This window comes from Papio anubis, chromosome 4, assembly GCF_008728515.1.
Source record: "Papio anubis isolate 15944 chromosome 4, Panubis1.0, whole genome shotgun sequence".
NCBI classification, from domain to species: Eukaryota; Metazoa; Chordata; class Mammalia; order Primates; family Cercopithecidae; genus Papio; species Papio anubis.
This window is the reverse complement of record NC_044979.1, coordinates 24,481,273-24,506,910: the sequence shown is the minus strand read 5'-3', so window position 1 is coordinate 24,506,910 and position 25,638 is coordinate 24,481,273. Positions and strand designations below refer to the sequence as shown.

Sequence of the window (25,638 nt, the reverse complement as noted above, 5' to 3'; positions counted from 1 at the left end):
TGACTAAAAGTTTCTGAGTTTCCCACGCAACAAAACATTTAACCTTTTTGTTCTGAGATTATTTTCTTTCCACTTAAGGTGTGTTAACATACCTTCTTTTATCAAATCCTGGTAATAATAGATGGTAATTGTTTTGTTTGAATAATCTGGGCAAAATAAAGGTTAATTCACCTTCCTCCTTCCACTCACCCATGAAAGTCCAAAGTCTTAGCATGGCCCACAGGTCTGTTATGCTCTGGGCCCAGCTTGCCTTGGCCACCTTTCCCCTTCCTTGCCCACCTTTCCCCTTCTTTGCCCTTCCCCACGCTCCATGCACTCCAGTGAGCAATAAACCACTTGTCGTTTTCCCCAAATACCGTATTCTTCCTACTCTCCCACCCAGTTCACACATTCTGTTTCCTTTGCTTGTGGAGGATTTTCTTTCCTTTGTATTTGTCTCATTATTGATAACTTCTCCTTCTCTATTAAGCCTTCCCTGGCTGCTCTCAGAAGCCTACAACCCTTCCTGCCTGTGATCTTAGAGAATCTCCTCCGTACCTTTATTATAGCCACAGTCACATTGCTATAAGTACATACAGTGCCTGGCTACTTTCACACCAGACTCTGCACTGCCAGAGAACAAGGACTATGTTTTACTTACCTCTGCATCCACAGTGTCTACTGTATACTGCCTGATGTGTCATTGATGCTGAAATATTTGTTGAGCAAGTAAACAGATTTAAAAAGGACTTTGAAAGGCACTATATAAGCAGTGAGGATGATACAAAAAGTCGTAAGACACAGTCTTTGACATCAAGTAGCCTGCAGTCTAGGTGAGGATAATAAATACGTATAATGGTACATCCACACAATTGAGTACTCTGCCACCATTAAGAAGAATGAGGCAGGTTGATATGAACTGAAATGGAACCTTCTCCAAGCTCCATTGTTTAGTAGAAAAAGTAAGGTGCAGAACAGTATGTAAACACCATTTATCTTTAAATATATTTGCGTGTCTATATATACACACACACTCAAGAAAGACTGCTTGTATATGTATAAAATATATTTGGAAGGATACCCTGGAAACTAGTAACAGTAATTGTCTCTAGGAAAGGAAATGGTGGGAGAGAGGCTTTGCACTATATGCTTATTTTGTACCTTTATCTTTTTACGTAACAAGAATGTTACATGCCAGGTACTGTTCTAAGCACTTTACAAATATTAACTTGCTTAGTCTTCTTAACAATCCTATGAGCTAGGTACTATCAATATCCTCATTTAACAGATGAGGAAACTGAAGCCTGTAAAGGTCAAATAACTTTCCCAAATTCACACAACTAGTAAGTAAATACCCTAGCAACCTTTTTTATTGTATCATCAGCTCAAAAAGAATATTAAGAGTTGTTTTTTAATAAAAGGTTTGATTCTACATGATAAATGTTAAGTGGGTGACCCATGCAGTAAGTGACAGAGAAGAAATAAATTGCTCAGGATAGCTTCAGAGAGGGTAGAGGATTTAACGATTTTGAACATGAAGTAGGCTCTGGATACTTAGAGCCAAAAAGTACTAAGTATTATTCAGGGGACAGTGAGTAGCTCAATTTGGCTTGAATGGCAGGTTGAAGCAGGGAAGAATTGGGAGAAAAGGTGGAATACAGGTCAAGTCTTTAAAAGGCCTTGGATGTCAGTGTTGGAAGTTTGGACTTGATTCTGTTAGCACTAGTGAACACACAATGTTTTTTTATTATTATTAAATACAGAATAGTGATACGATCCAACTAAGAACTGGGGGTTAGTCTAGGAGGAGTGAGTGAGTGAGGTGGCCAGTTAAGAGGCAACTGTAGCAATCCAATGAAAAGTGTGTAGGACCTGTGATAGTGAGATTGGAAAGAAGAAATGAACATGAAAGATGTTGCAGTGATAGACCTGGTAACAATTGGACAAAAGAAATGAAGGAGAGCGAAGATTCCAGGTGACACTGAGATTTTGAGGTTTTGCAAGCTAGTACCGTTAAGCAAAATTCAGAGGCTAGGGAGGCCACCTGACAAGGGCAGCTGATAGAAATGTCTGCAGACAAGTGAAAATGAAGCTTTAATCTATTGAGAGACCAGATCTTGAGAGAGACATCTGAGCATTACATGCACAGATAAGACTTTCAGAAGCAGAGGGAGAAGAATGGAGGGCCACCCCCACCCGACTGGCAGGAACACCTGCAGCAAGCAGACACAGAGCCAATAGCAGAATCAGAGAAGAAACTCAGAGGGAGCTGGGAGAAGTGCCTTAAAAATGTGGCTCCATAGGGCCGGGCGTGGTGGCTCATGCCTATAATCCAAGCACTTTGGGAGGCCGAGGCAGGTGGATCACGGTCAGGAGTTCAAGACCAGCCTGGCCAAGATGTGAAACCCCATCTCTACTAAAAATACAAAAAATTAGCCGGGCGTGGTGGCATGCACCTGTAATCCCAGCTACTCCGGAGGCTGAGGCAGAGAATTGCTTAAACCTGGTGGGGCAGAGGTTGCAGTGAGCTGAGATCGTGCCACTGCACTCCAGCCTGGGAGACAGAGCGAGACTCCGTCTCAAAAAAAAAAAAAAAGTGGCTCCATGGGCTGGTGCAGTGGCTCACACCTGTATTCCCAGCACTTTGGAAGGCCAAGGCGGGTGAATCATGAGGTCAGGAGATCGAGACCATCCTGGCTAACATGGTGAAACCCCTTCTATACTAAAAATACAAAACAATTAGCCGGTTGTGGTGGTGGGTACCTGTAGTCCCAGCTACTCGGGAGGCTGAGGCAGGAGAATGGCATGAACCCCGGAGGCAGAGCTTGCAGCGAGCCGTGATCGCGCCACTGCACTCCAGCCTGGGCAACAGAGTGAGACTCCATCTCAAAAAAAAAAAAAAAGAAAAGAAAAAGAAAAAAGAAATGTGGCTCCATGACAGTTGGGTTTAGAATGGAAAACTGTCAAGGAAAAGAGGACTTAGGAAAAGCCGCTGTGTGTGTCCATGAGGACGTCGTTGATGACCCTTTTCATAGATGCAGTGGAGGCATAGAAAGGACAGGCAGTGAATACAAATGATTTGTTCCAGAAATTCAACAATGAAAGGGAGAAAAGACACAAAAGGAGAGATGGAGTGGACATGGGATCACGTAAAGGGTTTGGGGTTTGTTTCTTGATTTGTTTTTCCAAAATGTGAGAAGCAGAAGGATGTTTGAAGCAGACATGAAAGAACCAGTGAAAAGGGAAGATACTGGATACAAGAATTAAAAACAAAACAAAAACCCAGCAGAGTCTTGAGAGCATTGGGAGGGGTGAGGATCAAAGGCATAGGGTTAATCTTATAGAAAGAAAAGAAACCCCTCTTCTTCTGAGTCGAGGGAATGTTTTTTAAAATGTATTTCGGTACGGAGGATGTGATACCTCATACAACTGTGAGACCCTTAGAGATAATGTATACATGAACGTTGACCAGTACAGACTACAGAGGAGTATGCAACCAAAGTTAGCAATTATTTTTATCATTTGTATTATATTACATAGCAGGTGTTCTATCATATCATTTGATTAGTCTTCAAACCTAATGTGATGTAATATTATTTATCCCATGCCTAAATGAAAAAACTGAAGTTGAGACAGGTTCAGAAATTTCCAGTCATGCATTTTAGGTAAAAGGTGTAGGATTCGTGTCTAAATCTGCCAGAGAATGAAAAGCTGAGAAGGATTACAGATCACTAGCCAAAACATGGATCTCTGTGTCACCCCCTTTTCCATTAGCGACCATTATCCTGACCATCTCCCCCTGGAGTTACATCAGAATAACGTTTTATGTTTTATATGGATCAATTCTTTCATTCATAGTTCCTCTCTTCCCAGTGTCAGAGAATCATAGACTGCTTTTTAGATCGTATGCCATACTTAATGACATGTATAGACTATCAGCTCTCTCATTCATTCATTCATTCATTCTTTTTCATTTACTCAGCACTCACTAGTTACCGTCTCCTTAGACCAAGGGGTAAGAGCAAGTTGAATATAGAATTCAGCCCTGCTCTAGAGAATGGCGTGAACCCGGGAGACAGAGCTTGCAATGAGCAGAGATCACGCCACTGCACTCCAGCCTGGGCGACAGAGCAAGACTCCATCTCAAAAAGAAAACAAAAGAAAAACAGAAGTCAGCTCCGCTCTAATAGAACCTGCACTGGAGGAGGGGGAAGCAGATACTTGTTTATATACTAAATGCTTCTACATTCTTACTCTGTGTAGCCACTGTTCTTAATCATTTAAGCCTTGGAGCAATCCTATGTTACTATTTCCTTTTCTCAGATGAAGAGAACAAGGCACAGAGAGATTAATAACTTGTCCAAAGTCATACAAATAGGAAGAGGCAGAATTGGGTTGAAATCCCAGGCCACTGGCTCCTGAGTCCATGATCTTAACCATTGTATATGCTGATCAAAGTATCTCTGATTTTATATTTAAATATATAATTTTAAATATATTTTGGAAATACATTTTTTAGATGGAGATGAATGCTAAAAAGAAAATTAAAGCTTATTTAAAGGACAAAGCTTGATGAGGATGGAGCAAGTATCTTTTAAAATAAAGGTGGTCAGGGAAAACCTCGCTTATTGACAAGCAGACATTTGAGCAAAAATTGACCTGAATCTCTCTTAATCTTCTATTTTCCCCCAACCTCCTGTCCCTTTAATCCCATCTGAGCCTCTTTTCTGATTTTCTTTCAGTTGGCTTACAGTATAAAGCAAAAGAAGAACTATGAAGTACAACAAAGACAAATCATTGTCACTTCCTTGCTCTATAGCTGGTACTTTTTCTTCTACTTTATTTTTTAATTATTTTTTCTAAGATGGAGTCCTGCTCTGTCACTTAGGCTGGAGTACAATGGCATGATCTTGGCTCACTGCAACCTCCACCTCCCAGGTTGAAGCGATTCTCCTGCCTCTGCCTCCCAAGTAGGTGGGACTACAGGTGCACACTACCACGCCCAGCTAATTTTTTATATTTTTGATAAAGACATAGTTTTGCCATGTTGGCCAGGCTGGCCTCGAACTCCTGACCTCAGGTGATCCACCTACCTTGGCCTCCCAAAGTGCTGGGATTACAGAAATTGTACTTTTTAAATAGGAAATAAGAAATGCTCTGGTTCCATGGCCCTTACCACCCACCCCAACACACCCACCTCCTCCTCCCCCCCACCCAGTGACCATTCACCCACCTGTTCTAAGGTTTCTCCCAACTATTGAATAAATATAGGAGGTTAGAATTTCTCCCAAACAAATTCACTTGGGTTTTTCTAAGATGAATCGCCTTTCATTACTTGCTTCCCATAATTCCAGATTCCCTGGGGTCCTTGATGTGATTTTTCCTTTTTTGTTGCCGTTCACAGCCCTTCCCCGTTCACTAACATTGGCCCCTTTCACCACTCTGTATCTTCCTGTCCATTAATGAAGGTATTAAGTGAGATCAGTTCTAAAGCCAGCATCCTTAGCATTCACTAGATGCTTCTCTTCTGCATTTGTTGACTTGCCGTTATCATTACCCTCTGTTTGTTTTTCAGCCTGTGTCCTATCGAGGGTAGCCATTCAGAATAAATTCATTTTTCTAGTTATATTTTTCTAGAGGCACTGCATCAAATGGTTCACTGACATTCAAATATATATCAGCCACGGTAGTCTTTTCATCCACCAAATTCACATTGTTATCCAAAGCTATCCATCACGTTTGTCAGAGTATTTGGGTCTTTAATTAAACCTGCTGGATACTGTTCATATTTCCATTAGCTCCTTTCTAGTTAGTCTATTATTTTTCTAATTGACATCTGTTCTGAGTCACATGTCCTTGAATCTCAGGTGGCCCATTTTGTAGCTTTGGTTTATTTAGCTTTTCTGTCTTTCATAAATTACCTAAAGGCTTAGTTAATACACCCTCAAGTGTTTGCCAGTGGGACCTGCTGATTTGCATATGCTCACACTTCTCAAATATTCCAGAGTTTTTTCGTTCTTCTACGAAATCATTTTCCTTTGTGGCCCTTCAGTCCTGTAAGAAGTGATCTTGTGTCTCAGCAAGGCAGAGAGATCTACAATTTCAAGAACTGTGCCAGAGTCACCAACCAGGACCAGAGGGTCAGGAATCAGGGTTTGAGTGACTCAGCCAAGTGATGGCTGAATAGCAGTCCTTGCGTCTTAAGACTCCCAGCAGCTGTAGTAGGTTGCAGTGAACTCTCCATTCAGCCTCCCCCAGCCCTGTCTTAACATCATTGTGAAATAGCTGGCTAGGGGCAGAGTCAGTGGCCAAAAAATAGAACGAATTGGCACCTGCCAGAATCAACCATTACCTTGGCCTCGCTGGCATCATGCTCATCATGCTCTCGTTGATGGGAGCATATGTTCCCATCAAAGCCATGCAGGCCATGCCTGTTGCCACTGACCATTCTCCTCACACACCCACAGGTAGGGCAAGATCCAGTATTATAAATACAGGAAGCCCCTTACCCACTCACTCCACCATCTCATTTCCAACCCTGGTCGTCATTTGGAGCAGAAGCGTTTTTATCCCTTGTCTAGGGCACTCCAACTCTTTGTGCCCTTCTTATGTACCAGGAGACAAGGGCAGGCAGGCAGACTGCCAAACCCTAGATTTCCTTTACTTTAAATTAAAATGTTTGCTTCATGCCTTGGGTATTTTTGATCTGGGCCTGGATTGGATTTTAAAAATAAATAAATAAAGCTTCTTGAAGCCAAGGACTATACCTTTCTATATCATATTAACATTTAAAATGTTATTGGAGTTTCCTAAGCATTAGTAATAACATTAGGTTTTGCTTTGAAGAAATCCTTTGCATTATTTATTAAAAAATTAATGATGTGATTTTATTACTAAAAATTGAAAAAGCCGTAGGGCCTCTCAGCAGTTGTTTCCCGGATTGCTAATCTGAAAAATGTAGCTAATACACACTACAAGAGTCTTGTGCTAATTGGGTTAAATGATATGTAGCTTTGTGGTCACCAAAGTATATAATACAATGTCCTTTTTATCAACCTATGATATTAGATAAATTGTCTTTAAAAATCAGAAAGACTCTCTAAAGTGATATTTGATTAACTATTTTCTTAAATTGAAAAGACTCTAAAGTGATATTCAGCCCAGAATAGCATTCCTTAACCTGGACTCACCTTTTGATAATCAAAAGAACATTTACAGAAGTATGAGACAAACACAATTATGAAAGTAAAATGAAGGCCCTAAATAAAAAATCACAGAACAAGAGGGTAATTCTATTCACTCTTTCATATTTCATTATTTGATAACATCAGAAGATGAATCCATCAGAATTGTCTTGGCAAGTGCAAACAGAAATGTGCCTGATCAATATTTATTAAAACCTTCAAAATGGGAGAAGGAGTTGAGCAGACTTCTTAATGGACTGAATAATTGTTCATACAAATAGGGTTTGACCAAAGGCAGTGCCAGACCAAAGAGACACAGTTTTAATTGTACTGAATTTCAAATGCAGATCTTTCTCCAGCCCTGTTGTAGAAAACGTAATTTTAAAAATTATCTGATGTAGCGGAGAGTGACATATGAATCCTTAAGTTGTTGAAGAGGACATTTCAACCATAGATGTTTATAAATTTAGAATGTGTTCCAAAGGCGGGGAGCAAAGTTGCTAGCTAGCTAAGGAAACAAAAAGAAATTTTAGCCCTATTTCAATGACTGTAACCAAGCCTGGGAGTGTGTCATCATCTCGACGCTGATGGGGATGTCCTGGAGGACTTTCTTTGTTTCAAGTGGTTTTATTTTCTGACGAGAAATAAAGCAAGGCTCTAGCTGCTGCTGTCTATCAAAAATGTCAGGATACCTACCTTCCTGAGAGGAGTGAAACAGCTGATTTTAACTTTCAGCGCCTCCCAGGAGAGCCCAACCCCTGCAGTACTGCCGAGGCGTGATGGTTATCAGAACAAGGCCAAGAGGTAACTGGTAACTGCCATTTAAGGATAGCGCCATTGACAAAGGGTGGGTGCGTGCATGTGTCACTATATATAAAAAACAGGTAGGTACATGACCGATCAAAGAAGCCCAAGCAAACCTTAAAGCAACAGGCTCCCAGGCTATCTTTACCTCTTGAATGATTTTCTGCTGCCACCAGCTGAGGGAATATAGGCAATATCTTTTCTAAAGACCATTCTTTGCTTCTAGCATGTCCTGGTCACAGCAAAAACCTGTACAATCTGTTGTGAGAAGTGGAAAAAAAAAAAAAAAAACACTACCCCGGTATAGAATATACACCTAATTGTGCCATGAACTGTCTGAAAATTATTTAGCTTTTCTCTACCTTAGTTTTCTCATTCCTAAAATGAAAATAACTTCAGCTCATTTTAAATTAGAATTTTCAATCATGTTTGTAATAAACTCTAAGCTCTTCGAAGGGGAATACAAATAAGAGCAATTAGATAACACTTTTTAATAAACTAATTTATTCTTCTGACACACAGATTACCATCCATTTTATTATTGGTCTGGGAAGTCCATTTGAGCTGAGATTACACTTGTTCAGAGTTTTCAAATCAATTGCTACTGCCTCTTGTCTACCATTGCTTGAAGAAAAACAGCATCAGCTAATTCTGATGGGAGCCCCATGATTTTAAAGGACTAAGCAGGGGATGCTGTAAAGGTTTAAAATCCAAAAATGCCAGTGCTTATATAGCATCTGCTGTAACCTTTCTGCTCTGGACTTGAGAAATAGATCCAGAGAGCTGATGGTATTTGCCCAAGGTCACATGGCTAGTTAGTAGTGAGGAATGAAAGACTTATCCAGGATCTGAGTTTAGTTGATCTCTTAAATATTTACCTCACTAAGTTGTTATGTTATAACCATGACCTCTCAATTATTTATGGATGATTATCTGGTTTATGGATTACTCTTTTTTCTCTTGTCACTTCCTTGTTATTATCATAGGTACCACTGAGTTGGTGGAGAATACAGGAGTTCACTGCTTCACTTGACAACTTAGTGACCTGTCTACCATTGGGTTTTTATTAAAGTGCTCAAAATGCTATAGATATTGGCTAAAAATAATGTTGGGAGCTATGGTCAATACTAGGTTTTATTCAGCTCAATTTTTCTCCCTCTCAAATTTGTATTTCAAAAGTCAGATTCAGCACGTAATTCATTTGTTGACATTAATACTGGAACTTTATCTTGGGAAGGACTACAAGAGAAAGTCTTTACAATGAAAATAATTGTCTCCCTTCCCCAAAAATGTACTGAATCAGAGGGACAGTCAACTTTTGGAAAGAAAGGTTACTTCATCCATTACCAGCTTGAAGGGGCAAAAAAGGAAGAAATAAAAGAAATAAAAAGAAATAAAAAGCCAAAAAATCTTTCCTGTAAACTCCCAAATTAAGTGTTAAATTTACAACATGACTGCATTACTTGGTTAAGAGCACCGAATTCCCAGATGAAATCCAGTGTTGTTCAAATATAACCGCAAAGTTTGTACAAACGAATTTGAATCGCCACAGTACTGGCTCATTGCATTACAATGAAAGGCAGAGCTGAGTATGGGAATTTTATTTAATTCATATTTGTGTACTCAAGACTCAAATGAGTCAGCGATAAAAATATTCTTTTCAGTTCTTTTGCTTTTTATAGTTTCAAATATTTTTGTATTAAGGTGGTTTTAGAGTAAATACAGGGCTCAAAGTCTTTCATTTTGAGGCCTTAGACAAATCACTCATACTCTGTGGAGCTCAGTTTTCTCATATGTATAATGTAGATAATTGTAGCACCTATTTAAAAGGATTTAAATGCACCTAAAAACTAGACATTATTATTAATATTCTACAATCAAGACAGATTCCAAAACCCAGCATGAGATGTAGCTATATATTTTAAAACACAGTTTCCATCCCGGGATCTAGGACCTGAATTCTACAAAGTAAAGGAAGGCAACAGGCAAAGCTTTCCTCAGGGACCTTGGACAGTTCCCCAGTCAGGGCCTTGCTGTCACCCCTACAGGCAAAGTTTATTGAACGCCTACAAGTACAGGAACAAGAGTTGCCATGGGTGGGAATAGTTTATGTTAGTGAATATTTCTTCCCTCAATTTGCAAAGCAGGGAACTGAAACTTTCTAATCACTTTCAGAGATACAGTACTAATTTTTGCACTGAGTATGCCAACGTGGGAGGTAGAACCAGGGATGACAAAACTCCCTGGCCTCTTGTCTATGAAAATTTATGAAAAGCTTTTAAAGAGAAGTCAGAAAAGCACTAATACTTAAAGATCGAAAGATACCAACAATTCATTTATACATACACACATACCTACATACATTAAAAACAAGTCGATGAAAAATTGTTCAACCTCATGCAAATTCAAAAGAATGTGAGTTAAATGCTGCCCATATGTTGTTGATAGGAGGATAAATCGATAGAGCTTTTTTAGCAAGCAACTTGGCAGCATTGTCGAGTGTCCTCAATAATATACTTATCTTTTAACTAATTCTGTTTTTAGAAATCTGTCCCTGAGAAAGTAAGTCTTTATAATTGGAAACAATTGAAGTATCCAATTGTGTTTCAACCTAAATATTTCAACTATAAGAAAAAAATTGGCTAGAACCCTACATGTGGTGGGGGCAAACTACAAGAAAATATGCCAAACTGTGGTTTGTCTTTATGATGGAATTCTGAGAAATCTTTCTCTATGGCCCATATATTCTATATGCCACATGTATTAACTTTCCAATCAGAGGAAGATAAAATTTTATTTTAAAACTTTAAAAATATCTGCCCACCTTTCCAAAATACCTTGCATTTCCTTCCTGGTAGAAATGCTTTCAAACAGAATGTATGGGGGAGAAAGAGTCGCAGTGCTATACCGTTAAAATAAAGCACAAAAGAAAAAGCCACAGAGAACAGTCTGTTGATAAAGCAAACATGAGGAAGATAAGAGAAAATGATCTGTTTGCACCAGAACAAAGCATAAACATTGTCATGTTCTAGACTCTGCACATAAGACCAGTCTGTGAAGTCACACCTCCATTTCTTTGTCGCTCCACTCCCTCACCCTCTCTGCTCATAATACTTTGGGAACTGCTGCTCAAAGGCACACAGCAAAGGGTAGGAGAAACCACAGCAAGGCACACATCTCCTTCCAGAACGTTCCATCCACCAGGGTGACATGAAACTCTTTGGTCTCCAGAATAAGATATTTGGTGTACATCTAGCAATTGGCTGCTGAATATTGTAGGCTATGAAGAGGCTGTGAAGGGCTATAAGCCCTGAGCCAGAAAATGTCTCAATCAAATGTGCATTCACTGATCCCATCCAGGCAGCCCGAGCAAAGTGTCATCAAATGGAAAACGTGTTGCCCTGGAAGCCATGACTGCTATTTTAATGCTCAATAATGAAGACCAAGCTTTCAATTTCCTGGGGCCTCAATAAGTGTTGATAAATTACTTATCCCTATTGGGTGACATGATTTCATTTCGGTCTGTCAGTGTTCATCATGGAAGCTCATTCTAATGGTATAGTTTGGGGCATTTTTCTATTTTCTCTTCAGGGCACCTGGTAGCATCTTTTCCCCACCTCCAAGTGAAACTGTTGCTATGTCAGTGTAGTCATCTTTGCCCCTGGGTACCATTCTGAAAGATAAATGAATTTTGTTCTGTCTTTAAATATTTATGATTCTTTATGATCTAATATATCATCATGGTTATGGAGGAATTTTTTCTCCGTAACTATAGAAAATATACCATCAGTTACCTGTCAATTTTGTTGAATAACTCGCTTTGCAATTCAGGGGCACTGTTCATCTGAGGCTCTTGAGGACTCTTAGTCTCTCAGTCCACTTCAGACTGTCATTCTGGGATTTATAAAGGTCTTCATTGCACAGAGGATATTGAAACATTAAGGACTTAAGCAGCATGCCCTTTATCACTCATCACACTGGACGAGCCAGGAGTAGAAATGCAGGCATCTTTGTTTTGTTGTTTGCTCCCAGCGTGGAACAACAGCCTCTGTAGAAAAGCAGCCAGTATCCCTGGAAACAATTCATCAGATTTTTCAAAAGAAATCCAATTTCATCTGGCATGATGGGTTCAGTGTTGCTTCTTAAGATAAATGATAAAAATACCAACATCCTAATACAAAGAAATCCAGTTATTTTGGTTTAATCTCAGTGAAAAGCATCACAAACCTTTTATTGCTTCTGTAGCCTTCCCTGATGTGTTTAGGTCCTTGGCTGCAGGAGACAGTAGTTCTGTAACTGTTCGTCTACCAAACAGAGTCTGGCTGACTCGTGGCTGGTTCAGAACCTTTAAAAAGCACGTATCTGGGGATGGGGCCTCAGGAATCTGCACTTTTCATAAGCACCCCAAGGTAATTCTTAGTTAGGTACCCTGAAGTTCAAGAACTGCTAGTCTTGAAACCACAGCTTTCAAGTTCCTTCCAGCTTTAAAAAAATCGTGAGCCCCAGATTCGCTCTCATTTCATTTGGTGAATCTCAATGCATGTATGAGCTCTTCTTGGGCAATTTTTAAAAATGTATACTCTTAGGAAGTTTCATTAATAGACAACTCTCTCCTTCACCTGTGCATCTACAGGAAACAGAGTTAGATGACATAGGGCATCATTTCTCAAAATAGGGGCCAATATCAGTGAGAGCCAGGGGACATGCAAAGCTATAGGATAAATATTAATATGATGCATCTTCCTGCAGCATCAAGTTTTTCTTAGAAACTGTATTTAAATTACAGCAGATACATTGAGGAGTAGAATGCAAAGTTCATGTGAGTTTTATGCTAAACATGAAACTTCAAAAGATTTACTGATTGTAGCTGATACTGGGGTCTCACACCTCTGGAAGTGGAGTTTTTTCTCCTCTTCTACCAAGCATTTCTGTCGATATTCAGGGTCGCCCTCGACCAGTGATTACTATATATCTGGTTCTGTGATGCCAAAATGAACATCGTTTGAAACCACTGTAGAAAATTAGCCCCCTGTGCCAGGTGCGGTGGCTCACGCCTGTAATCCCAGCACTTTGGGAGGCCAAGGCGGGCGGATCACGAGGTCAGGAGATCGAGACCATCCTGGCTAACACAGTGAAACCCCGTCTCTACTAAAAATACAAAAAAATTAGTCAGGCGTGTTGGTGGGCGCCTGTAGTCCCAGCTACTCAGGAGGCTGAGGCAGGAGAATGGTGTGAACCCAGGAGGCAGAGCTTGGAGTGAGCCGAGATTGTGCCACTGCACTCCAGCCTGGGCAACAGAACGAGACTCCATCTCAAAAAAAAAAGGAAAAATTAGCCCCCTGTACACAAGGAGGCTGACCAATTTGCTCCCAGGAGATCCTCATTAACTTAAAAATCTACAAAGAGCCCTTTGAATTTCTGCCACTATTTGGGGAATAGTCACAAAAGATTATTCTTTCCCCTATTTTTTAAAAGAGTGTGTTAGTTAGAAAAGGAGGCTTAGCAGGAGGAAAAGAAGCTAACCATGTGAAAAGACACTGCAGCTCTTCCTGACCGCATTCCCCTTGCACCAGCAATTCAGTAAAACAGGCCTGAAATTATGGAGCTCCTAGAATGTATTTCTTACCACAAGGATAGCTTCATTTCCCCGTAGGAGGCTCTTTTTCTTCAAAATGTTCCTGATGAGAAAGAAACAAATTCACGGCCCTGAGTCTAATAATACAGGATTTCTGAGCCACTGATCCTGTTTGGTCTGGAAGATTCTTTCGCCCCCAAGAGTTGCCTTGAGTGCACTGCCTGGTTCTGTCCCCTCAATCTTGGCAAAGTTACCCTTCACGTCAGAGAGAAGTGAGTAACACTCTTCATTTCTCTGACAAGCTGTGATAAGCCTTGCTGGCTCAGAGTCTGTGTTGAACTTGACCTCCTGGGTAATTTGGAGTGGCTGTGCAAGTCACAGCCTCAGAGTCCAGTAGACTCTGAGAGAGAGCAGTGGCACAGTATTGGCTTAAAAAATGGTGAGTGGTCGTCTTCTCCACTTCCTGACTCCCACCTTCATCTTCTCGCTGCATTGAAGAATCACTCTAATGCATATTTCTGTTATAGGCACAAGTCTTTCTCCACCGCCCAGGCCAATGGCCTTGCCATTAAGTGGCTGTCAAGTCTCCTCTTTCTGCTAGAATTGTAACCAATGCCCTCCCAGACCATTCTGCATCCCGTTGTCACATTAGTCTTCCAGAAGCACAACTTTGAATGGCACCTCTGATCTCTGGAAAAAGGAAGTCCTTTATTGGCTTAACTAGGTCTAAAGTCATAGCCTGATGTTCAGAGGCTTCAACTGCCTTATCCCAGGACTTTCTGCTATTGCTCTGCACTCCCCAGTCTAACCAGATTACTCATCCATGCCTTTTCTCATGCTCTTCCCTCCAACTAGAATTTCCTTTGTGGAAGCCCTGCCTGACAGAATCTTACCCATAGGACGTCTTCCTCAGTCCCACACCATCCCCTCAGCATGGTGCAATTTCTCCTCTTCTGCTATTAATTCACGGTACTAGGACCTCACTTATGGCACATAGAATATTCTTGGGAGTTGTCAAATGTCCATGAAAAAACATTCTTGAACTTAGAGTCAGAAAACCTGGATTCAGATCCTGGCATAGTCAGCCCCTGTCTTTGTGCCATGGGCAAGCCCTCTAACTTCTCCATGCTCTGGTCTTTGTGTCTGGGAAAAGGCAGGCGTAGCCCCTGGGTGGAGTGAGGGGTAAGTGGCACAGTGCATGGGAATGAACTTGGTCAACAGCACTGAAATCCTTCTGTCTCTGCTTTCCAGGACCTTTCCTCCTTGTCTCTGAGCTACTTGAGGAAAGGGGCTGTGTCTTGCCCATCCTTATGTACTACTATTAATTTTATCACATTACTATCACACATTAGCATCATTATAGTTCTAATACTAATAGTTAATCTTTATGAAGCACCACCACTCTGAGTGCTTTGTATGTATTAATTAACTCAACTATTTCAATAACCCCAAGAGGTAGGTACTATTATTAACCCACTTTATGGAGCAGAAAACCATGTACAGTATTTCACAAAACCTCCAATGAATAATGAATGAATGAAGGATTGAATGAGACAAAAACCTGTTAACAATGCCTTCTCTCCTTCTTCAGGCTATGCCCCTACTTTTCTTTCCTCTCTCCCACGGTAAATGCAAAATTAGCAAACAATGTAGAATGAACTGAGCCACTGAAAGGTATGCAGCCTCCCTGGGTCCTCACTTAGACTTCTCCTGAAGAGAGCTCCTGTGAGCTCCAAAGGACAGAGCTTGTGGCTGTCATGTTCTTTATTCTATTGGTGGGGCCTAGAACACTGCCTGCTGATCAATTTTTATGAAGTAAGTAGAGGAATCAATGTATGGACAGCACATTTGTCCCCTCGAGACGGATGTTACCAATGGTGGAGCTGGTGAGCAGTGTTCTCTCTCGCTTTCTCAGGCAGTACTACGAGATGCTTTACAACACAGCTGACGAGCTCCTGAACCTGGTGGTGGACCAGGGTGTGAAGTACACGGAGCTGGAGTACATCCACGCCCTGACCCTGCTGCACCGCAGCCAGACAGGGGTGGGGGAACTGACCACCCAGAACATGAGGCTGCAGCGGCTCAAAGAGATCATCTGCGAGCAGGCTGCCATCAAGCAAGCCACCAAGGACAAGAAGATAACTACCGTTTAGCAGGGCCTACTTCGGTTGGTAGCTGGGGTCCCCTCAGTCACACTCACTTTTTCCCTTGGTATGTTATTGGTATATTCTGAGCTTAGTTTTCTCTACACTGTTGCTTTAGTGGAGAGGAGGTATAAGGATTTTTTCTCTCTAGTTTGACTTTTCATATAAATGCTAAAGGAAGGCAACAGTACTGACTGTTTTGGTTGAACAACTACTTTAATGCAGTCAAGTCTAACGGGACTAGGGTGGGATAGGGAGGAAGGTGGTATCAAATTGCTGGACTCTGAAAAACGAGTGGATGGGTTACTAATATTTCATTTATTACTCTCTCTCTCTCTCTCTATATATATATATATAAAATTCCAGCCTTGGAAAGTAGACTGCTACCTAAGTTTTGGTCCCTTCCTAAAACCATTTAGTAGGGTTCTATTACATAAACAGTAGGATTTTTTCCTCTCCTGACCTTATCCATTTACAGTTCAATGAAATAAGTGTCTGTGCATTGCTGTCTGTCTCTATTGGCAAAGTCAAATAAATGGCTTCTCAGCTGCTGTTTACAACAAACTTCCCTAACAAAACAGAACCTCTAATTTAGGGCTGGGAATCGAAGTCTTTTGGTCCCAGTCCCCGGACAGTTTTGTATGCTATATCTTGTACACAGGTTGTAGGTTGGGTTATTGCCATTTTGTTTTATTTCTGCTATATAAAAACCAAGAGCCATACAATTAGACAAATATGGAGGAATGAAAGGCAATTCAACCATCTGCTTGATTTCCACCCCCCCACCCCCCCCCCCGCCGCCCTAATTTCGGAGAGAATAACGGTTAGAGAACATTTCATCTCACTTGAAACATCCTTTGGGAGTAAATGATTCTTAGGTGCTCACTTGGTCTGAGCTCAGCTGAATGCAGGGAAGATGGGACAGAGTGACATTTCTCCTCTGTGTGGCCTCCAGCTGAGCCTGTCCCTGGATTGTCCTCTCCCCCGCATTGTGGGCATTTACCGTGTTCCTGGCACACTGGACCTCACCATGTCCCCAGTCCTCTTGCTGGCCATGGTTCATAGGTCACAGAAGGCAGCAAAGCACTGACTGGGCCACATCTTGAAAACTCGTGGAAAGGGGAGGAGGGACTTTGAGCACACACAGTGATGCCTCACACCCTGAAGGTGGGGGATTTTATACCTGTTTGTACAACTTTGGTCTTGATGGGAAAATGGAATATTAAAAAGTGTTTTGAGAAGCTTAAATGTTTCATGTTATTTTTCTTGTATTCTTTATTCAGCAAATATTCCCCAGAAGCGTAATATGTGCTCCATGCTGCCACACACAGGAGCAAATGGATACATGAAGAGGACACCCTTATTATCTAAGAGTGTGGGAACTGGACTGGAGTCAAAAATCCCAACAGCTCAAACTCAGGGCTGGGTCAGAATCAGGTCAGGCAGTGGGGCTGCCGTGAAGGGGATTCACTGGGCAGCTGGAGGTTCCAGGGGATTCTGGTGGGAAGGAATGTAGTCAATCTGGCTCCAAGGGCCTAACTGGGAAGAAGAAGAATCTCTGTAGGAGACAACTGTGGGAAAACATACTGCCCTAAACAATATCATGAGAAATAGTCTACCCTAGAAGCAGTAGTGGGAGAAGGGGGATGAGAGGAGACTAGGGTTGCCTAAGCTGCTTCTTCATGGCCATGACCCCCAGCATTGATTCTGTACCTTTTCTTTTTCTTCCTGTCCACTCCAGGTGGAGAACCCGGAGTGGTGACAGTGATGGCAGCAGAGCCAGGGTGGGACTGAGAGTGCTCAGACTAGTTTTTTTGGGGTGTGGAAAGAGACATGGGTTTGGATTGAGCAGAATGTCAAGAGCCCTGAGAACCAACCTAAAAATGACAGATGAGCTGCTTCAGGGGCAACATTTAGGAAAGTGAAATCCCTGCTTTGCTTACAATGACGGGACTGAACACGGTAATTCTGCACAGAAAAGGGGCTCTAGGACTCTTCCAAGACATTTAGGACATCCAAGTTTCTTTGAAGGTTGGCACATCAGTCTTTATTCTTCCACAGGTAAAGAACAGCCAGTGACACACTCAGTGGATAGTCAACGGCTACCTAAGAACCTACATGCCTTTGAAACACAGTGAATATTTCCACATTTTGATCCTACTTAGGGGTATTTTGTGAGACTGTTGTGCTGTTTACAGCCTTGACCAACCAGAAAGAGCTAGAGAGAGCCAAGGTCTGCCAAGGACAGGGCCCACCAAACACATACAGAGTTACATAATGTTCTTGCATGATGACCTCTCCCTAAGTGTGCTATTGCAGATAACAAGGCCAACAAAGACTGGGTGCAGGACTCACGCCTATAATCCCAACACTTTGGGAGGCCAAGGTGGGCGGATCAGGAGGTCAGGAGTTCTAGACCAGCCTGGCCAACATAGTGAAATCCCACCTCTACTAAAAATACAAAAATTAGCTGGGTGTGGTGGTGCGCACCTGTAATCCCAGCTACTCAGTAGGCTGAGGCAGGAGAATCACTTGAACCCGGGAGGTGGAAGTTGCAGTGAGCCAAGATTGCCCCACTGCACTCCAGCCTGGGCGACAGAGCAAGACTGCATCTCAACAAAAAAGCCAATGAAATAGGCCTTACCAGAAGGGGTGCTGGAAACAAAGCAAACCATTTTCTCATTCTTATACAGAGGTACAAATGGGAGGGACATGTGGACTGCTGCCCGCATCACTAGTCACTGCACCGTGGAGAAGGCCCACAGGAGTAGGAGGGATCCTGAGATGGGAAATCAACATGACCATGAAGAAGGAAGGCTTTGGAGTGATGTCATCTGACTTGGTTATCAGTACAGCAGCTCCCAGAGAGCACTTCCTTCTGCTAACACTGTTATCTACTCTCTGGTACTTAGCATGTCTTCCCATTTTGTCCTCACAGCAACCCATGTCATAAATATTACTTTCCTTTCTTCCATACCCAAGGGCCCCGAAACTACTGAAAGAATCTCTTCCAAGTTAACCATCCTTGGAATAAATTCCTTGAAAAAGAAGTACTAGTTCATCAGCTGGGATCCAACTATTTTTTATATATATACATATGTATGCACACACACAGGCAAATTGTGTTCTCAGATGTGCAGGTAGTGGTTTCTTCTACATTTTGTGGTTACTTTTAGCTATCATATTATTGCCTGTCAGTATACCTTTTAATTTATAAATGAAACTACTCTTTGGATGATATTGTGCCCCTTACCCCACAGGCACTTCTTTCTACCTGCTCTATTAATACAGTTTCTTTCAGGGTCTTATCCTAGGACAGTGTTTTTATTCCCGCCTCACAGTAGGGTTTTGTTATCTTACTGCCCAACTAGAACGTTTTCCCCTCCACACTGATTTCATCCCAATGATTAGACAAGGATTGGTTCCTCAGGTTGCCCTTGCTGTAAGAGGACAAGCCCTGCTTCCAGGCTCTGAAAGATAAGTTTATTTTTTAGTATGTCCAGATCAGCTCAAGTTTCGTGGTAAAACCAGGCCTGAGCCACTACAGCCCTTACTCTTGAAACAGCCAGTGACACTGCACTGGAAAAAGCAGAGGCTTTTCATGAGCTTTCCTGCTTGTTTCTGACCTACTTGAAGAAAGGGGCTGATATGGTTTGGCTGTGTCCCCACCCAAATCTCATCTTGAATTGTAGCTCCCATAATCCCCATGTGTCATGTAAGGGACCTGGTAGGAGGTTAATGAATCTTGGGGGTGAGTTTTTCCAGTGCTGTTCATGTGATAGTGAATTAGTCTCACGGGATCCGATGGTTTTATAAAAGGCAGTTCTCCCACACACTTCTTGCCTGCTGCCACATAAGATGTGACTTTGCATCTCCTTCACCTTTCGCCATGATTGTGAGGCCTCCCCAGCCATGTGGAAGTGTGAGTCCATTAAACCTCTTTTTCATTATAAATTACCCAGTCTCAGGTATTTCTTCATAGCAGTATGAAAATGGACTAACATAGGGGTTGTGTCTTGCCCCTCCTTAGGTACTATTACTTCTACTACATTACTACTAATCTGGTAGGACCCTCTTCTGGCAGTTACTGCCCTCTGCAGAGTAACCCCATTCCAAGAAGCCCCAGCCTCTCTCCAAGACTTTATTCTTGCCTGAATGTTTTCTGAGCCTGACAGTCCTTATTTATGTTTCAAATAGCTTGGGAGGAAAAACTCCAATACAGACAAGTTGAATTGGCAACCAAACCCTGATGCTACTTACTGTCAAGTCATATCCATGAATTTCATAGCATTAATGCTTGCATTCAGTCAGTCAAATAGATAGAATTGCCTGTTACAGCTCAGGTTGATACGGGAGTCAAGCAGTGGCAGGCAAAAGAGACAGCCCCTTGTGACACAAAGCTTATACTTCCACTGGCTTCTTACAACTCCTCTCTGATACACCCTTCCCAGAGTCCTTATTTCCCACCTCGATTCTCCGAGACCACCCTTTCATTTCGGAAGACAACTCGAATCTTCAGCCTGACTCTGTACACTCTCTTCTGAGCTTTCCTTCTCCGGAAGCTTAAGACTCTCACGATCTACTGTGCCCCACTGGCTAGCACACCTAGCAGTTCACCCTTTACCATTTTTTCTTCCTCTCCTCGTTCCTCCTCCCTCCTCCTCGTCTCCTCCTTCTCCTCTTCCTTCTCCTTCTTTCTTCTTTCTTCCTTCTTCTTCTTTGAGACAGGGTCTCCCTCTTTTGCCCAGGCTGGAGTGCAGTGGCACCATCTCAGCTCACTGCAACCTCTGCCTCCTGGGTTCAAGCAATTCTCATGCCTCAGCCTCTCGAGTAGCTGGAACTACAGACCACGCCCAGATAATTTTTGTATTTTTAGTACAGATGGGGTTTCACCATGTTGTCCAGGCTGGTCTCAAACCCCTGGAGCTCAGCCTCCCAAAGTGCTGGGACTGCAGGCGTGAGCCACCACACCTGGCCACTTTACCATTTCTTGATGGAACTAATGGATTCCCATCCCCACAGCCTTTATGAACGGACCGAGGCCATTGAATTCAGGATTCTTGCTCTGGTGTGTAGCTGTGGCTGCCTCCCTAGGACCAGGGCACAAAATTTCACGGTAACCATGAAGGAGACGAGAGGCCAGCTCCAAGCCAGAGTCATTTCATTCAGGGCAGATGTGATCAGAAGACCAGCCAAGGGGCTGTCCCTCTAGCAGGATGTGAAAATAAGGAGAGTCCTGGTCAACACAATTTTGCTTTCCGAAGCAAAGTGAATGCTGAAATACACACACCTGAGAGTGATTGTCTTAATGTGGCAGGAATGTAAAACAAATTGGACATAATTTGGAGGGAGTGTAATGAGGTACCAAAAACAAGAAAACATAAAGAATCACTAGGCTCGGCAAGGTGTCAACCCTGTCCTAATTAGGCACAGTTGTTATAAGAAGTACATAATTAATAAGCATGTGACCAGATGTGGAATACAGCAGAGGTTTTTCCTGAAATGGAGGGGGGCGGGGGGGGGGGGTAATGAACTGTGCGCAGCTGGAAGTAGTTGTCCTAATTTGGTGGAGGCAGAAGGCCTGCCTGGAATTTTGAAGAGGTGTAGTAAGATGCACACCACAGGTTTACACCTGAAAACAACTAATCCTATTCCAACTGGGCTGGGGTGTAATGAGATAGAACTAATTATCAAGAGTGTAATGAGATGCAAAAGCCATTGGAACTGAGCTGGAAATTTCTTTAAAAGTGAACTAAGACACAAACACCAGGAGAGAATTTCTGCTAATGGAGGTAGGTGTGAGTGTGATGAAACTACACGATGTGGGGAGGGGCCGTTTTCATATGTCTGGGCCAAAGACGCGTCTGTAATTAAAAATATTGCCAGGATATTCACACACCTGGAGCAAGAGTCCCCGGGAACCTAAGAATGCAATAACTTGTAAAAGCCACATGCATACTATTAAGATGTATGTGACCGCTTATGTGTGTACGAATAACCCGAAAAAAAAAAAAAAAAAAGGAGGTTAGGTGTTTTCAGGTGAGTGCTTGATCCCATTTAGAAAAATGACCTCAGATTCCTGCTGACTTTGCAATAGATACTCTAGCAGGAACCTGATTCCAAACGGAAAACCCGGCAATCTCCTCATCCCAAACTGATTTAATTATCACCAGCTCAAGTTTTCTTTCACACAAGGATTTATGTACTGTGTGTGAGAGATCAGGAAACCATTAGTAGCTGGTTTTTGTGGTGGTTTTTATTTTATGATTGCTGCTATGTTATTCTAAACACCATTTATGGAACCCTTCATGTGTATCAAGTTCTGTGCTAAATACTTTACCACATTATTTCGTTTAATCCTCACAATAATCTGACAAGATGTATACTATTATCATCCCAACTTTACAGAGAAAACTAAGGCTCAGGTTAAGGGCTTTGCACCAGATCTGGTAAGTGTGCCAGTTCTGCCCAACACCAGAGTTCATGCTTGGAACCATAGCCAAATCCAAAGCTCATACCACTCGTCTCACAACAGCCAATAAGACAAGACATACTCAACTATTTTTTCCAAATAAAGGAAAGTGACTTTATTTCAGGAAGCTGGCAAACCAAGATGGCGGACTGGTGTCCTAAAGAACCATCTTGAAAGGTATGAATCCCAAGCTGCTTTTTATATTGGGTAAAGGGAACAAGGAGGGGGTTACGGTCAGGAGGTGACAGGTGACCACAGACATCTGGGTGTCAGCAAGAGTCTGAGGGAGTTTCATAACTTCTTTATCCTTGGTCAGGTCACAGCACTCCTATAGGTCTTTAGCATAACATTGTTACTTGGTTGTATGCCCTCCTTATCTCCTTGGGGGTTACTTTGGGGAAGGCCCTGTTATCATCCTTGCTTTGAAGTTAAGCTACACACTAAATTCCTCCCATAGTTAGCTGGGGCTACACACAGGAATGAGCAAAGACAGTTTGCTTGGGGGTTAGAAGCAAGATGGAGTCAACTACGCTAAATTTCTCTCACTGCTACGGAAACCCCCTCTGCTCTTATTTTGAGCCAAACCCCCTTGTCCAGTGTGGCAAAGGCAGGGACTCTCACATGCTATACTTGAGCCCCAAGTGACACTGTTTGGTAGTCTGACTCATCCATTCACCCTGTCCTCTCCTGTAACCTCCAGCAGGAACCATTTCTGGACCACATTTGGGGCCACCATTGCCCACTCTCCTCTCTGCTTCTCTTCCACCCCCAGCTGCCCAAGCCCATCCCTGTAGCCAGTACCTTGACAGAAATCTTGGAAGCACAAACCTTTGGTTTGGGGGCTGACCCCAGCCAGTTGGAGACTGGAGATAACCCCAAGAGGCTGAGGCTAAATGCTCAGGTTCTAGAATCTGGTGTATCTTGGTTCAACATATTGCCTTAGCCTTTGTAGGGAAGGCAACTTATCTTTTCCTTCTATCCATCTTAGGTTCATTGACTGGAACCTCTGTAACAAAAGACAGGTTAAGAAGAAGAAAGCATGCTAATTTAATATAACTTATACATGGAAAAAAAATAAAGACCCAAAGAAGTAGTTAAACCTGGGTGGGGTTTTGTTGTTGTTTACGGTGGTGGTGGTGGTGTTTCAGAGGCAGGGTCTTGCTGTATCGCCCAGTCTGGTCTCTCACAGGAGGGTCTTAGGCCTGCTTCAGGGGAAGGTCAGAAAAGTCTTCCTAGGTTTTATGACCTGCTTCAGAGGGGAAAGAAGTGGGATGGCAGGGGGAGGTCAGAGAAACCTTCCTGCACATGCTGTTTTTTTGATGTGGTTGCACGTGCTTAAAAATGCCCTCAGTTGCCTCATCTTTGAAATGGGATAACAGTGATACTAATAGCTCCTGTCCAACAGAGGCGTTCAGGGCCTGGCATGTCATAAATATTATATATACATAACAAATAATATTATCTTGTCTGTTTATTTGAGGAGTTTCAGACACACTGTCAAGAAAGCCTGCTGTGTTGAAGTGTAGTAAGAGTGCAACCCCTCTTACCACACTTCTTAGTTAGAAAAGCCCAGGCTAGGCTGGGCATGGTGGCTCATGCCTGTAATCCCAGAACTTTGGGAGGCCGAGGCGGGTGGATCACTTGAAGTCAGGAGTTCGAGACCAGCCTGGCCAACATGGTGAAACCCTGTGTCTACTAAAAATACAAAAAGTTAGCCAGGCATAGTGGTGGGTGCCTGTAATCCCAGCTATTCAGGAGGCTGAGACAGGAGAATCACTTGAACCTGGGAGACGGAGGTTGCAATGAGCCAAGATGGTGCCATTGCACTCCAGCCTGGGCGACAGAGTGAGACTTAGTCTCAAAAAAAAAAAAAAAAACCAACAAAACAAACAAAAACAAAGGAAGGCCCAGGCTATGGCAGGGTGGACCCAAGATTGTTACTTGCTGTATGTGGACACCTGAAGGCCCCCGGAACCGGATGTCCTCATCATAGGAACTGGATGTTCTGATCTTACACAATTGTTTCAGCCCCCTCCCCACACAGGCCGACTGCCCTCAGTGTCTGGCTCCTTAAGCCTGCTTCCATTTTAGCTATTAGGGAGGGTTTTGCATCTCATTGCCTGGCAGCATATTATGAGCATCTCATTAACTCAAGGCTCCAGTACCCTTTAGGGACCAGACCTTCACAGACGTAATGGCCTTCTGCCTGGGGTTTGAGTTTGCTGTTACTCTTTCTACCTCTGCTGAGGAATGTCAGCCCCTGGATTTCTAATAAGTTCACAAATTGCTCTATGAAATTGAGGTGAGAAAAATGTCACATTCTTTTTTTTTTTTAATTTTTAAAAATCAAATCTGGCTCTGAGCCCCCGCTTACCATTCTCGCAGAAGTCCGACTCCAGTCATTGTGAATTCCTCACGGGCCGGGGATGGGGGTTTTGGGGAGAGGCCTCCGCTTCTTCAGGTTGCACCAACACCCTGCTGCTGAAGCAGGTCAGGAGAGCGGGGTGAGCACTACATCATCAGGGCATCCTGATCACTCTGTCCCCATGCTCCTTCTGCGACACAGTGAAGGCTCTAAACACTGTCTGGTGCTGTCCTCAGGCCCTGTGCTCCACACGCAGAGTCCTTTCCAGTGTGACCAGGCTTTGTTCCGGGGACCTCCAAGCCTCAGTGTCCATCCACCACAGGCATCCCTCACAGCTGCCCGACACAAGGGCCTGCCTGCGTGGGCACTGTGAGCTAGATGCCGTGGAGCTCCTGTGCACGCTACAGCCCTGGTCTCTTCCCAGCTTTGGGAGATCCAACACCAGGTTGGGCAGTTCTCTCCTCTTTCTTCCCAACGCCAAAGCCTCTTTTCCTTTCTGCCACTGGGAGAGCAAAGCCTCCTTCCCTGGATCTATACCTTTCAAAACAATAGGCTGCTGGAGGGAGTATCTGAGTGAAGATAAGTTTTCTCTCTCCCCTCCCCTCTCTTATTCTCCCCTTTTTTTTTTCTTCTGCCCTGAAACAAGAAGTTTGTTAACCAGACCTCTGAGGATAAAGAGAGCCTGGACTCAAGAGCAATCCCCAAGTAACCCTACAGGGTGGCAGTGGGAATCTTTTATCCTAATTTGGGATGGGGGGTTGGCATCAATTACTTTCGCAATAACTTACCCTGTTTGGATTCAGAGAACTGGATATAACTTGAGAGAGCTTCCATCCCAACCATCTCATTTTTCAAAGGAGCCAGAGGAGCAAAGGGAGCAGGCCCAAGAGAAGAGAGTGGGGATGCCTAGTTCATGTCTGAGCCAGGACCAGCATCCAGGTCTCGACTACCATTCCCAGGGTCCTGCATTTGGGAGCCCCCATGTGAATCACGCTGTTAGACTGCCAAGTAGAGGGATAGAAGGGAAGGTCCTGCCTTAAGAGACATGACTGTTGCATGGAAAGAACAGAGCAACACACATGAATCCACTATGGAGTATCGTAAGCCAGTGTACC

General features: G+C 42.9%; 1 protein-coding gene and 1 long non-coding RNA gene across 5 annotated transcripts in view; one reads left to right on the top strand and one right to left on the bottom strand.

Annotated features, from left to right (window-relative positions):
- EXOC4 (exocyst complex component 4) overlaps positions 1-16,934 on the top strand; it is an 818,008-nt gene extending 801,074 nt beyond the window's left edge. For 2 of the 4 annotated variants that reach the window (XM_017957173.2, XM_021935349.2), the window contains one exon: positions 15,458-16,934. In XM_017957173.2, coding sequence (XP_017812662.2) covers positions 15,458-15,695 — 238 coding nt within the window. In that variant the 3' untranslated portion in view covers positions 15,696-16,934. Of the gene's footprint in view, positions 1-3,961; positions 3,987-7,898; positions 8,272-15,457 lie in introns of those variants that run through there. The other 2 variants (XM_017957174.2, XM_031665916.1) reach the window with 2 other exon arrangements.
- Positions 16,935-21,933: 4,999 nt separating this feature from the next.
- LOC116274465 lies at positions 21,934-23,819 on the bottom strand. Its single transcript, XR_004183118.1, has 3 exons — positions 23,259-23,819; positions 22,987-23,164; positions 21,934-22,494 (listed from the first exon to the last, which is right to left on the bottom strand). It is a non-coding gene; the product is annotated as an uncharacterized LOC116274465 (long non-coding RNA).
- Between the last annotated feature and the right edge of the window lie 1,819 nt (positions 23,820-25,638).